The sequence below is a fragment of the Mustela nigripes genome, chromosome 2 (genome assembly GCF_022355385.1).
Source record: "Mustela nigripes isolate SB6536 chromosome 2, MUSNIG.SB6536, whole genome shotgun sequence".
In the NCBI taxonomy this organism is placed as follows: domain Eukaryota; kingdom Metazoa; phylum Chordata; class Mammalia; order Carnivora; family Mustelidae; genus Mustela; species Mustela nigripes.
The window spans coordinates 135,919,263-135,934,818 of NC_081558.1; the positions used below are offsets into that span (position 1 = coordinate 135,919,263).

Here is a 15,556-nt window from a genome sequence, read left to right on the forward strand (position 1 = left end):
GAAAGAAAAGAAAAATAATCAATGAGAGCTTAAAAAAAAAAATGCTTGCATTTCAAACTTTAAGGATTTTTGTTTGTTTGTTTTTGGTTTTGGTTTTTTTGGTGTGGCGGAAAATAGCTGGTCCCAAATGAAAAAACATTTACTAATGAAGAAAACCTTAGTAGATAATAAACCATACTTCTAACTCACAAACAATATGATATGGCAAATGGTATAATAGTTTTCTACATGTCAAAAGTGTTACCCAAATAGAAACTGGCAACTGATTTTTTGTAAATTATTCGGGGGAAAAAAACCGATAAACATAACTTAACCAAAGGAACCATTCTTAAATTCTTTCACAGTGCATAAATGTTATTTCTGCATGGACTAAGATTCAATTTCCAAGACTTACTCCTCCTGATTGAGAAGAGCATAATTTTGGACTTCAGATGGATTTGGGAGGTATTCTAAAACAGCATCTAGAAGAGGCTGAACTCCTTTGTTCTTCAACGCACTTCCCAAAAGGACAGGAGTAAATGACCTATTTAGAGTAGCTCTTCGGATTGCACACTAAAAAAGAAAAAGAATTAACAATTAACCTTAAAAAAAGTTTTGTGTTTCAGATCAGTTACAAACCAGCAAGTGAGGGGCACCTGGGTGGCTCAGTGGGTTAAAGCCTCTGCCTTAGGCTCAGGTCATGATCCCAGGGTTCTGGGATCAAGCCCCACATCGGGCTCTCTGCTCAGTGGGGAGCCTGCTTCTCCCTCTCCCTCTGCCTGCCTCTCTGCCTACTTGTGATCTCTGTCAAATAAATAAATAAAATCTTAAAAAAAAAAAAAAAGAAAGAAAGAAACTTCAAACCAGTAAGTAAATAAAAGGAATTGACACTCTTTGGAGTACAGGCTATAGTGGAGACTAGAACGAGGTCCTCTATACATTAAAGGTCAAAATACAAGGAAAAAAATCAGTTCCTTCTCCAGGGCTAGGAAGCAATTTACTGTATAACTGCTTTTGACACTCTTGGAATGTCACTAATTTCCAATGTGACAAAAATACACACAGACACACACACACACAGAAAACAGGCACACACAGAGAGAGGTATAAACAGTATGCTAACAATTATGTAATAATAAGGAAAAGTAACACACACACACACGCGCTGTGTCTGGAAAAATACAGCAAAAACTATTAACTGGCAACCTGTTTGAGGGAGGAGGCAGAGAACTAGGCAAATAGGAGACACGTGGGAGATTTTTTTTTCTTTACTGTGTACCTTTGTGTACTTTTAAATGTTTAAAACCTATGAAAATATCTATTAAAAAAACACATTTAATTAACAGATGTTTTCTTTCTTTTAAACAACATACATACAGGAAGCCAAATAGTACAAATCACTCATAAACTAAGAGCCATGAGAGTAACAGGCTATGATGTTACTCTTGCTTAAGGTGCGAGAGCTATGAATGTGTCCCAGCTGTGTGCCACAGGCAGCCCTCCGGGCTAAGCAGGTCTCTGAGAGGAAGCAATGGAACTAACTAAGTCTTAGCAGCTAGAAGATATCAACAGCAATAGGGAAACCAGTGTACAATTATTCTTCTAGAAAACCAGTTATCGTAAAAAAAAGAAAAAAAGCTTAAAGCAAAAACTTACAACCGTAACTTCTGAACATCACTATAATACAAGTCACTAACCACTTAATAAGCTACCTTAAGCCACAGGACCAAAACTCTGACTTACCAAACCTCCTGTATATGCAAGTAGGGACGTAAATAATCTTACCACATTTACTTTACAACAGAAAAACAGGAAGGTGGTAGATAAATAGAAAAAAAAAATTAGAACCATCCTAATACCAGCCTAACAAAAGCTTTATTTTCAAAAATTTCCCTTGTTTTCATACTTCAAAGGTGTTGCCTTTCCACTGTCCTTATAATATATCCAATAATACAGAAAGTATACTCATGTATCCTCTTCAGAAAACAGTAAACAGAGCAGCACTGAATTGGCCATGCTTAGAAAGGCCTGTTTACAAGGTTGGCTCCTGGCTGGTGTCTGAGAACCTGGATTTCAGGGGGGTTCCCAGCATTCCCAGAACTGAGAATGGGTCACCATGGCTACAGTCTGCACAAACAATGGGTGGATGCTAAACACCTGCTTTCCTCCTCCAAGTCTGGAATTTGGGTAAATGCCAGGCAGAGGATGTCTTTCAATAGCCATTAATAAAACCTCATTCTAACAGATGAGATTCACAAGTATAGTCACAACTCACTGCTATAGGAGTGAGGCAAACCCTGCCATGACTCCACTGTGAGAGGACTCTTGGAAGCTGATACATGGTTTCTTATGGACTTCACCTCATGTGCCTTTTCCCTTTGTTGATTTCGTTTTGTATCCTTTTATTGTAATAATCAGAGCCACAACTATGATAAGGTGTTGAGAATTTTGTGTGATCCTCCTAAATCACTGAACCTGGGAATGGTCCAGGGGACCTCTAACATGCCCTTTAACAGATAAAAACCTAACTCTGTATTGTGGTTCCCAGGACACAGTGCTTGACCTATACCCTCCTACATAGTTTGTGAAAACTAAAGGACTCAAGTTATGAGATTAGTAAGCGTCCTCAGCTTCGACAGGGTTCTTTCCTTGTGTATTTTGCCTACTATCAACTCCTGTGCCAGGTCTTAAACACAGTAATCATTTATCTGATCTCTGCTAAGTGTACCATGTGGTTTGGTAAAATAAGTACCAGTTTTTTTAATGGTAAAATAAACAAGATTTATCACTTTAACCATTTTTAAGTATACAGTTCAGTGGCATTAAGTACATTTACACTGCTATGCTGTCGTTACCACTATCCATCTCCAGAATTTTTTCATCATCTCAGATGGAAACTCTGTACTTCTTAAACTCTCTATTCTGTAACCCACCCCTCTGCCACCACCCCTGGTAACCACTATTTATGTCTTTAGGAATTATGACTGTTCTGGGTACCTCATATAAGTGGAAAAATATGTCATTTGTCCTTTTGTATGGTTCATGTCATTTAGCATGTCTTCATGGTTCATCCATGCTACAGCATGCATCCGAATCTCCTTCCTTTTTAAGGCTAAATCATAGTCCATTGTATGTATATACTAATTTTGTTTGTCCATTCATCCACTGATGGGCATTTGAGCTGTTTCCAGCTTTTTGCTACTGTGAAGAGTGCTACTACCAACACAGGGGTACAAATACCTATTTGAATAATTCTTTCGGATATTATCCAGAAGTTGAACTGCTGAATCCATATGGTTGTTCTAGGTTTAATTTTTTTGAGGAATGGCCGTACTTCTTCCACAGTGACTGCATCATTTCACATTCCCACTAACAATGCACAAGAGTTCCAATTTCTCTGTATCTTCGCCAACACTTGCTATTTTACTAGCTATCTTAATGGATAAAGTGAAATCCCATGATTTTAACTTGCCTTCCCTAATAATTAGTGATGCTAAGCATCTTTTCATGTGCTTATTGGCCTCTGTGTGTCTCCTGTGCAAAAATTATCTACTAGAAAAATAAATACCAATCTTAAGCAGAGATCTTTTTTTTTTTTTAAGGATCTAAATGACCAAGTGAAGAAATCTATACAGCCTTCTAAACAGTACAAGTATCAACATTTAGACTGTAACCATTTAGCAGCCTCATCACTTAATCTGTTTTATTGCTGTAACACTTATATATTTATCTTCTCCTTAAGGAGATATACCGAAGAAGTTGATTTATTTTCTAAGATTTTATTTATTTATTTGACACACAGAAAGAGATCACAAGTAGGCAGAGAGTCAGGCAGAGAGAGAGACGGAGGAAGCAGGCTCCCTTCTGAGCAGAGAGCCTGATGCAGAACTCGTTCCCAGGACCCTGGGATCATGACCTGAGCTGAAGGCAGAGGCTTAACCCATTGAGCCACCCAGGCGCCCAAGAGGTTGGATGTTTAAATATCATCTTTTCTTTTTAGAACTATAACTCCTTTCCCATTGTAAGATGTTATAGAACTCATTATTTAAAGAATAATAAGAAATAGCAAGTATTTTTTGAAAAAACCAGTAATATTAAATAAATTTACTCAGATTTCATTAATAAAACCCATGCATAAAAGCATGTCTCTTACCCACAAAAAACCCCACCCTATTTTTCTTGTTATTGTAAGACTTATTTTGAGAGCACTTGCCTTTAAATCAGAAACTGAGGGGATTTTTTCCTCCAAGAACATCTCACCAAGCTGTTCATCTGAATTTGCAACACATTCAATCAGCTCTTGCCGGTGATCCGCTGCTGCTGCCCTGAATTCAGCTGGAATTTCCCCATATCGAACAAACTGACTAAGAAAAGAAATGCTTTATTTTACTACTATAAGAATATTCAATTATACAATATAAAGCACCAATGAAAAACACAAACCCTAATGGCTAAAAATTTTTTTTTAATTTTTTATTTTTTATAAACATATATTTTTATCCCCAGGGGTACAGGTCTGTGAATCGCCAGGTTTACACACTTCACAGCACTCGCCAAAGCACATACCCTCCCCAATGGGCTAAAATTTTTTTAAATGAGAAAGAGCTTTGATATATTTGCATTAAAATGGCAAGACCAATGTAGATCTTTAAAATTTAGACAGAATAGTGGGCAAAAATACTTAAATAAGCAAAGCAAACTGCCAAGGCTGTACTACTAATAAATACAAGAGCCAAGCTTCAAAGTCATTCTGACTCCAAAGCTCATATGACTCTTGAAAATTCTATTAACCAAATTAATCAGAATATCACAGTCACTAACAAAGAGGAAAAGAGACCTGACTCTATTCCTTCCACTGATAACAAACCCAATTACACAATTTTAACACAGAATATAGTAAAAAAAAAAGGTTACTAAATATGACAAACTCTTCAACCTTAACTCCAGATCGCCATTTCTTTAGGGGCTGGATAGGAAAGATTTATAAATATACACAACTGAGAAACAGATATACATGATACTCAAAACATCAGTCTCAAAAGTTTCAAAGTACTTCTTTAAAAATGGAAACTAACGTCCAAAATATCAGCTTTTCAGAAAATGTGATCCTAAATTAAAAAAGTAAAGGAAGTCAACCGCATATAGTCAGAAAATAATTCTTAACTCAAAAAATGCTCTTCACAGCCTTCAGATCATAATTTCATCCTTCCTGTCAAGCTCCCCTGGTTCTTAGCCAGAATCAGCTGTGGGTCCTTTCAAAATTTATATACCCAGAGGTCTAGGGCTGGGAAAGAGGGCAGATATAATAAGAAATTTCATCTGTGGTAGGGGCATAACAAAGTTTAAGAGCCTTTACTTTAGAAGACAAATGTGTGCCCTGGTAACTTTGGGAAAGTAGATTTATTAATTCATTTACAAATATTTTTGAGTCCTTATTGTGTACCAGAAAGTGCTAGGGCTTGGGACAGAATTGAATAAACATGAAAAAATATCCCTATCCTCTTGGGCCTTACATTCTAAGAAATAGTAGATAAACCACAGTCACTACTGTCATACAAGACGGGAGAGAAACGCCTCATCTACTAGACAGCCTATATCCTTCCCCTGCCTACAAGACAGCTGATGAGGATAAAGGATACAGTTAACTGAACATAACACCCTTCACCCACCCGCCAGACTAGCAATCCCAGTTTCACAGCAGAGAAAGAAAACCTCTCAGGAATTACTTCTAAAGAAACTGCTAGGCTATTGGGGACCACTCCTCATAATGAAGGGTCATTTATGTCTTCCCACATTGTCCAAAACAGTGCCACTCAAAATGTGGTCTATAGACCTATAATGGCAGCATCACCTGGGAGCTTTCCAGAAATGCAAATTCCAGACTCCCCCCAGACCTACTGAATCAGAATCATCTGGAAGTGGATCCAGGAATGTGTTTTAACAAGCTTGCACGTGATTTTTCTGAATGTCAAATTTTGATTAACAGTTTTGTATGTAGAGGTCACTCAAAATTGATTGATGGATCAAATACCATGTCAAAAAATCACCAATTTGCTTCTTATGTTCTCCAAACCACATCTGCACTATTTTTAACTGCTTTTATGTATTGTCGTTTTATCTCTGTAGTCTCATAAATAGAGCAAACCATGATCCATATTTTCTTCCCAGTTTTTATCATAATACCCAGGACACAGCAGCTACTCCATAAAAGTCCACAGGATGAATCAATGAATAAATAAACAAATGGAAAACGAGATACATTACTAGCCCAAGCTGATGGCCTGTTACCATACCATGCATATAACATGATATAAATTACCCAAAAAATAACATACTCTCCCTTGGAAAGAATACTAAGCAAAATGGGAACCAACTAGGATTAAAGGCATTAAAACAAAATCATTTTGGAGTATATTCCTCCAGCCATATTTTAAAAAGAAGTTTTCTCTATGTTTAAAGAAATCATCCTTTCTTTTTTCTCTTTGATGCTTTTTAAGGTATTAATAATACATTTTTAACTTACCCAAAGTCTCCATCAAAATAGATGGCTCGTTCCTCAATAAGGTCTATTATACCTCTAAAATCACCCTCCAAACCAATGGGTATCTGCATAAATGCTGCATTGTGACTCAGTTTAGACCTGAAAAATAAAAATATATATGTTTACCAAATAAAAATACATATGTCCTCCCTAAATCCCTTTGAAATGACAAAAATAAATCAATGGCAGATATTGTGGAACCGAGAAGGGTATCATCAGGAGCTCAAAACAGAAAATATATTGGGGCACCTAGATGGCTCAGTTGTTAAGCATCTGCCTTGGGCTGGAGTCATGATCCTGGGGTCCTGGGACTGAGTCCCGCATCAGGCTCCCTGACCAGTGGGAGGCTTGCTTCTTCTCCACTCCCCCTGTGTGTTCCCTCTCTTGCTCTGTCAAATAAATAAAATCTTAAAAAGAAAAAAAGCCAAAAAACTCAGAAAATTTAAAACGATTGGGAGTAACCAAATTCACCATGCTCAGGAAGCCAAAACCCTATTTAAGCAACAAGAGAACTCTAAAATAAGTGTTTCTCCATCAGCTCCCCAGAATATCCTGGATCAAAAACATAAGGGGGAAGAACAAGTCAATGGTGGTTGATCAGAAAACTAAAGGATAGTGGGATCACCTTGCCCATCTCTCCTTAGATCATCTGACTCTAGCAAAGCTGAGTACAGTTAAAGAGGAAGTTCTTACAGGAGAACTTTTAGCATGCATGTTAAAAATCAGATATTCAGGACGCCTGGGTGGCTCAGTTGGTTAAGCGGCTGCCTTCAGCTCAGGTCATGATCCCGGTGTCCTGGGATCGAGTCCCACATCAGGCTCCATGCTTAGCGGGGAGCCTGCTTCTCCCTCTGCCTCTGCCTGCCACTCTGTCTGTCTGTGAGCTCTCTCTCTCTCTCTCTCTGACAAAAAAAAAAAAAAAAAAATCAGATATTCATTATCAGCCTATACCCTCAGTCAGGCACAACCACTGAAGGGATTCACGGCAGGTATTCTCACTGAAAAAGAAACATGCTCTGGCTACCATAGTGTAGTCTAGACTCTAGGCCCCCATCTATAACTATGGATAGAAAACTAAGAATCACCAAATATTTGAAGGTTACCAATAGCTTGAAAGAGACGTGTGAGCTCAAGAAACAGTATTAACTTCCAAGGACAGAGTTATCGAAAGAAAATAAAATGCAAAGATCTGAGAACTACCTTTCTATTAATGAAGACGATGCAATAAAAGACAAAGTTTAGGAAATTAATTACATAATTACAGAAATTAAAAAGAAAGAAAAGGCTAACATAACAGAAGGGACACAGATGACCTTCAGATTAGTGAGCTGGAAGACTGACATCAATTCTCTCATAACCCAGATGAAAATGAGAAGAAACAAATGTATGAAATGGTAGAATGAATGGTAGAAAAGGTAATACACGGAGATGAGATCCAGAAGTTCTAAAATCTGTTTAATAGGAGTTACACAATGCAGATAAGAGGGAGCAGAGAAGAAAGAGAACTGCAGTAGTCACATAAATGCTAGAAGAGAATTTTCCTGGAATTCACACAACATGGTAGAAATAGTCCATCCATTGCCAAGTACAAGTAAAATATAAGTAAAAAGGACAAAAAGTGAAAAGGCTTTGTTTTCAAACCTAAGTAAGAAAGAAATTACTAAGTAACTAAGTAACTAAGTAAGAAATGACTACAAATACCCAATAAAGAAAACTTTCAAGCTCATATTCCCAAATATATCACTTCCATCAGTGCGCACAGCAATACTGTCTTCTTTTGTTGTTGTTGTTTTAAAGATTTTATTTATTTATTTGACAGACAAGAGATCACAGGTAAGCAGAGAGGCAGGCAGAGAGAGAGGAAGGGAAACAGGCTCTCTGCTGAGCAGAGAGCCCAATGTGGGGCTGGATCCCAGGACCCTGGGATCATGACCTGAGCCGAAGGCAGAGGCTTAACCCACTGAGCCACCCAGGCGCCCTGCAATACCGTCTTTTGAAGCTCTTCAACACCGTATCCTTCATGATCAGACACATCGCTCTTGGTGTCTCCACTACCAGAAACTTTACTATTTTCATCAGCTCTGCCCTAGGATATTTCAATAGGAAGTTGATAGCTCCAGTTACACATCCACCAAAGATGAAAGTGAAACTTCCACTCTTTTCAAAGGCTATGTGAAATATACAATATTGAGCAAAGTGTAAAATGCTAGGACCACAACTTAGTTACATCTGGTACAGAAAGGAAGTGTTACTGTTATTTTAGCAAGTATGTTACCATATGAACCCAAGTATGTTACCATACACCATAACTTCTTAAGGGCATTAATTAAAATTCCTTAAATTGGGGTGCTTGGGTGGCTCAGTGGATTAAAGTCTCTGCCTTCAGCTCAGGTCATGATTCCAGGGTCCTGGGATTGAGCTCCACATCGGACTCTCTGCTCTGCAGGGAGCCTGCCTCCTCTCTCTCTCTGCCTGCCTCTCTGCCTAGTTATGATCTCTGTCAAATAAATAAATAAAATCTTAAAAAAAAAAGGATAAAAAATAAATAAAAAAATAAAGTTCCTTCAGTAAAGGTTAAAACAGACAATCCTCTAGGTTTGTCTAAACATATACTTATAGAATCCACACTAGATTATTACTTCTCTAATCACAGCAAAACAGTGAAATGCCAGATTGTTATCTGAATTCACCTTAAACCTCCCTATAATTTAAGTCACATTTTCCCCATTTTACAGCAAATGTAACTGATGAGATCACATCACAAACCAAACTACTGACTTCGATGTTTCTTTTACTAAGATAAGTACTCACATAAATTTTAGGGAAAAAAACTTTTTTTTTTCCCTAAAAATTTTTTTAGGAATAGAGCTTAATGACATTGAATTAGTAATTATCCTTCTATGTCAGGTTTCATCACAGCCCCTCCTGTTCTTTCTAAGGCTCAGTACCTCATTTGCTGCAGGGCCCTGGTGGGGTTGGAGCCCATTCGGTCCAATTTGTTAATAAAAGTTAAAAAAGGAACGTTGTAGCGCTTCATCTGACGATTAACAGTCATGGTCTGGCACTGCACCCCTCCAACAGCACAGAGAACGAGGACTGCACCATCCAACACTCTCAGGGCCCTTTCAACTTCTATTGTGAAGTCCACATGTCCTAAATTAGACAAAGAAGTGTGGGTCTTAAAGTATGAATTTTTCTAACATGCACGATTACAAGCTTTTGTATCTCTCCTCATGATGTAAGTCTTTTAATTAGAATGTGGATTTCTTAAACCACCATACTGTTTACTCACCATAAGGTCCCGGGGCCCAACTCTTCAAAAAACTATGAGGTGGGTGCCTAAGTGGCTCAGCTGTTAAGCACCTGCCTTCAGCTGGGGTCATGATCCCAGAGTCTTGGAATCGAGCCCCGCATGGGTCTCCCTGCTTGGCGGGAGGCCTGCTTCTCCCTTTCCCACTCCCTCTGCTTGTGTTTCCTCTCCTGCTGTGTCTCTGTCAAATAAATAAATAAAAATCTTAAAAAAAAAAAAAACACAACAAAACTACGAGGGCCTGGGCACCTTTAAATCAGATACAGCTTTCAATGGACAAGAACCTTCCTACTCAAAATTTATTTGCACTGGAGATTTTATTTATTTGATACAGAGAGAGAGAGAACAAATGGGGGAGCTGCAGGCAGAGGGAGAAACAGCAAGCCTGATCCAGAACTCGATCTCATGGATTATGACCTGAGCTGAAGGCAGTTGCTTAACCAACTGAGCCACCCAGGCGCCCTATTTGCACTCTCTTTTAAGGAAACCACATAATGATGAAGAGCTCTAGGTCCCAGATTTCTCTAACAAGAACTCACAGTCACACTTTTGAATATCATTTGACACTTAAAAATGAGCTGGGACATAATAAGGAACTAAATGTGCTTTTGTCAAAACAATCTGCAACAATTAAACTAAGACTTCAACTCACCAGGAGTATCTATAATGTTGATATTGACATCTTTCCACATGGTATAGGTGGCTGCTGACTGAATAGTGATTCCTCGTTGTCTCTCTAGTTCCATGGAATCCATGACAGCACCAACTCCATCTTTACCTTTCACCTAAACACAGCACAGCAATTCAGAGTCCCCCATCCCTACATCCCAAGAAGGAAAGAAATCTTACTGAGCTGGAACTAGAACACAGAAAGTTAACTGATGCAACTTTCAGAGAAGTCAGACCATATCATATTATGAAACAGAGAAATGATTACAAGTTTTTCCCTCTATTATCTGTCTAACCCTCTTTTCATTGCTCTTCCCAACAACGGCTAAATAGAGCAATCACCTCAGTCTTGGAGCCAACCCCGTTTCCTCTGCACTGTTCCTGCCCACTAGCCTTGTGGTAGTCCGTGAGCAGATGCTCAAAGCACACATTTTTCCCTGGTCTATGACATGTGGATTTTGAGGCCTGAGTGGGAAGGAGTCAGCTTGCAAAATATGTGACTTAACAAGATGACCTTCATCTGAAGAAATGGAGAGTTAAGTTACCCAATAATATGGTAATTTCTTTAGAAGACGTTCAAGTTAAAAAAATTTTTTTCCTGATATATGTATTTTGTAACTATTAACATTATACTATATATAGTTTTAAACCCTTCTTAAACATCTCTCCATAACGTTAAAAAGTATGTAAATACGACTTTAACAGCTGCTTAAGAATATATCATGATGTATTAATTGAAGTATAATTAATAGTTGTATTAGTTTCAGGTGTAGACTTAACATTCCTAAAGGACAATCTACCGAGGATACTCATAGTGATGATTTCTTTTTTTTTTTTTTTAAAGATTTTATTTATTTATTTGACAGAGAGAGATCACAAGTAGGCAGAAAGGCAGGCAGAGAGAGAGAGATAGGGAAGCAGGCTCCCTGCCGAGCAGAGAGCCCGATGTGGGACTCGATCCCGGGATGCGAGATCATGACCTGAGCCGAAGGCAGCGGCTCAACCCACTGAGCCACCCAGGTGCCCCATGATTTCTAGAAAGATTCCTCACAAGAACACTGCAAGCCAGTTTGACCTATCTATCCCTTTGTTCTAGGACTTCAATAAAGATCCACTGTAACCGTTCTTTTATTCTTTCAGGTTTTGTGATGTTTATTAAATCTTAACTACCAAGCTCAAACTAGCTTTGAATCAACCAGGAACTCCACACCTCATGCATCTTTGCAATTCTGCCAGTGTAGTAAAGCACTCGTTCTGTTAATGTAGTTTTTCCAGAATCAATGTGAGCTGAAATTCCAATATTTCGTATCTTTTCATTAGGAATCACTCCTGACGAACTCCATCGGCAGACTTCCCAATTAACCTGAAAAAATAAGAGCTCAAATCAATGCACTTTTTATAAGAGATAATGGGCAACTAGAATTGGTTTGGTTGGTATCTTTCCACCAAAGAATCTCAATGGAAAAAAAACATTATGTGAGATTATGTGCAACTCCTTTAACCAAAGGAGAAACTGCAAGAGAGGACAGAAAGGGCACACACATTCTTATAAATAAATCAGAAAAATATAGTCAAATAAGCTAGTTAAATAAAGGGGGACAGATACTTTTCCAAATGTCCACAGGTTTGAAAATACATGCTGAGGCTAATAAAACCAGTAAGACAGCTTCCAACAATTTTAAAAGGAAACACAGTTTTTCGTTTAAATTTTACTTCTATTCCCCCTTCTCCCTTATTGTAGTTGACAGCTAGCAAGGATGTTTTCCAACACATATGCTTTGTGTTGTGGTACGGATAGTTCCAAGGGACCCCACAAAACGTTTCCAATTCCTTCTGCACGGGAAGAATTACTTTTTTAAAAACTTCATTTCATTTTGGTGGAGGTGGGGGTAAGGGAGAACCTTATATTTTACCGAATCAAGACAATATAAACCTCTCCCTATAGGACTGCAAATCCAAAAGGTACTGCAGCACTTCTGGGGAAAGGGAAACAGAAGAACTTAGAAAAGCTGGGCAAATACTAAATGGATTCTGGTGGACAGGCATTTAGATGAAATCCCATGAATATCAGCAAGCAAAGCAAACGACGTCTGCATACCAGGAAAAGCTCAACTCCCACCCCAACCTACTCCACTCTGCAACCTCCGCAAAAGACAGAAATAGGATCAAAGTACCGGGAAGTTCGAACGACAAAACAAATAACCCAGGGTCTGCCCGAAGAGGGCTGTCCACAGCCCAAGGACTCTGCGCAGAAAAGAGCACTCGATAATGAGTCAGAAGCCCTGGGTTCGAACCCTGAACACACTAATTTTTCAGCTGTTCTGGACCGGCACTCCAGTCACCCCCCCCCCCCCCCAAAAGAGGCTGAAACATAAAGCGGTGGCCCGTCCACTCCCCCAGGGTACCGAGACGCAGCTCATGAATAACGAGATGTTCAGGTACCGAAAAACTTTTCAGCACTGAGGCACGACACCTCGTACCCGGAGCTCTCAGGAGGTCCCAGAGAAGGCATTACTGTTCCCTAGCCCTGGAGGGACAGCAAGGTCCTTTATGCAGTCCCTGGTTTGGTTTCGCCTCGCCGGGCGCTAGTACCTGCTTCCTCTGCCATCCCAGGGTAGCGAGGACCCGCGGGAGCGGCCCGCGCCCCAAAGCCGTGGCAGCGGCTGCTCCCACCAGTCTCATGGCAAGCGCAGAAGTGGCGTAAAGGTGGGGCAGCTGTAGGTCTACTCAACAACCTGACCCACATCAAAATGCGTTCAAAGTCACGCCGGCAATCAGTGCCGGAAGAGCGCTTCCGGGTCGAAGGATGCGGAGGCGGCGAGAGGAAAGAAAAGAGGAGAGACTTCCGGCCCTCAGAGCCGACCAGCCCCGTCTACTGCCCTTGCGCCCTCTACGGACCTGGAAGAGAAAGTGCAATCGCTCTGCCCCTAGGAAGATGCAACATTTATTTTTCCTTTTTTTTTTTTAATTTTTATTTTTTTTTAATTTCTTTTCAGTGTTCCAGAATTCACTGTTTATGTACCACACAGTGCTCCATGTAATACGTGCCCTCCATAATACCCATCCCCAGGCTCACCCAACCTCCCAACCTTTTGAACGTGGTTATTTTGCGTGTTCGGTGTTGCCGTCATGTCTACTTTTGTGTAGGTTTAAAATTTTTCATAACTTTTTAAAAAGTTGTGAGGGACGCCTGGGTGGCTCAGTTGGTTAAGCAGCTGCCTTGGCTCAGGTCATGATCCCACTGTCCTAGGATCGAGTCCCACATCGGGCTCCTTGCTTGGCAGGGAGTCTGCTTCTCCCTCTGCCTCTGCCTGCCATTCTGTCGGCCTGTGTTCGCGCTCTCTCTGTGACAAATAAATAAAAAAACTTAAAAAAAATAAAAATTAAAATTAAAATTAAAAAGTTGTGAAACTTTAAAAGTTTAAAAAAGTTTTAAAAAGTTATGAAATAGCCTCCACTCTCCTTTAAAGGGCCTAGAAGGCCCTGCTTGAACAGCCACACCAATATAACAAGAAATGTGGAGATGTGTTTATAACAGAATAAAGTAAAAAACAAAATGCGAAGTTGGTTTATGTTATTAAAAAAAAATAATAATTATAAGACATGACCCGAAGGGCGCCTGGGTGGCTGAGTTTGGTTAAGTGACTGCCTTCAGCTCAGCTCCTGATTCTAAGGTTCTGGGATGGAGCCCCGCAGCGGGCTCCCTGCTAAGTGGGGAGTCAGTCTCAGTCTGTCTTCCCCTCTGCCCCTCACCACTAACACCCCACCTGGCTCATATTCTCTGTCAAATAAATAAGATCTTTAAAAAGAAAAAAGACATGACTTGAAAAATGAACTGTCAATTATAAATGTTTTTTCTCATTTCAAAAAGTTCACTGTTGGATGTTAAATGTTACATGTTCAGGCCGTAGGGAAGATGGCATCTTTGATGATTCCAGTTAGATCTCTTCGAAGTGTTTTGAGGGTGGCCTGGGTGGCTCAGTGGGTTAAAGCCTCTGCCTTCGGCTGGGGTCAGGATCCCAGGGTCGTGGGATCGAGCTCTCTGCTTGGCGCGGAGCCTGCTTCCTCCTCTCTTTGTCTGCCTTTGCCTACTTGTGATCTCTGTCAAATAATAAAATCTTTTAAAAAAAAAAAAAAAAAGGCATTTCGAGCTCAGTGTGTCCAAAACGGAGCTTATCTTCCTCCCCAAAACCTTCTCCTCCAGTATTTCGAAAATGGAAACCCCGCTGAAGTTGCCCAGACAAAAATATCACTTCACTACTACTCTTGGACACCTCTGGTCTAACCTGTCAGCATATGTTCTAGGCACCACCTTCAAAAATAGATCCAGGATCTGCCCTTTCTCCCCGCCTCTCAACACTGCCATCTCTGCACCAGATTATAATAGATTTCCTAAAGATCTCATTGCTTTGCCTACAGCTCAACTTATTCTCAACCCTGTAACTAGAGGGATCCTTTTAACCCAGACCTTGTCATTTCTCTGCTGAAAATACTCCATCCAGTGAGTTCGTCGTTGCTGTTATCTCCACTTTTGTGTAGGTTTGAAACTTTTCATAACTAAATTTTTAAAAAATTCCAAAGTGGCTTCCCATCCTCCTCAGAGTAAGTGGCTGCAAATGCCCTACTTCAGCAGCCAAACCAACATAGCCTTACTTTCCCTCGCTGGTTTTGCTCCAGCCACATTGGCCTCCTTACTGATCCTCATATAATCAGAGACTTTGCTCTTCCCTAGATCCTGTGGCAGCCCTTTGCTTTGTTTTCAGTAGCCTCATCAGTGAGAAGTTCCCTGACCAACTTTTCTGAACCAGCAGCCTCCTCCCTTTCTATCTGCTCATGCTGTTTAATTTTCCTTTGGAGCACTTCTTAGATAGATCCGGACATTTCACACACCTGTTTATTGTCCAGCTCTCCCAATGGAAATGTAAGTTCCATAAGGAAACCAATTTGGTTTTGTTAATTTCTGTATCCCTTTGCATATGGTAGGTGCTCAATAAGTATTAAATGAATGTACAAATGAGAATAAGTAAATAGAAATCAGAGTAAATTACAAGGGACAA

At 39.8% G+C, this 15,556-nt stretch overlaps 1 protein-coding gene across 1 annotated transcript in view; it reads right to left on the reverse strand.

Moving 5' to 3' along the window:
- The window catches only part of GFM1 (G elongation factor mitochondrial 1), a 43,680-nt gene extending 30,368 nt beyond the window's left edge, over positions 1-13,312 (reverse strand). The window contains exons 1-7 of the mRNA XM_059391663.1: positions 13,092-13,312; positions 11,710-11,862; positions 10,483-10,615; positions 9,469-9,673; positions 6,503-6,619; positions 4,193-4,343; positions 395-552 (exon numbers count right to left, since the gene is read on the reverse strand). Coding sequence (XP_059247646.1) covers positions 395-552; positions 4,193-4,343; positions 6,503-6,619; positions 9,469-9,673; positions 10,483-10,615; positions 11,710-11,862; positions 13,092-13,181 — 1,007 coding nt within the window. The 5' untranslated portion in view covers positions 13,182-13,312. The remainder of the gene's footprint in view (positions 1-394; positions 553-4,192; positions 4,344-6,502; positions 6,620-9,468; positions 9,674-10,482; positions 10,616-11,709; positions 11,863-13,091) is intronic.
- Positions 13,313-15,556: the final 2,244 nt, after the last annotated feature.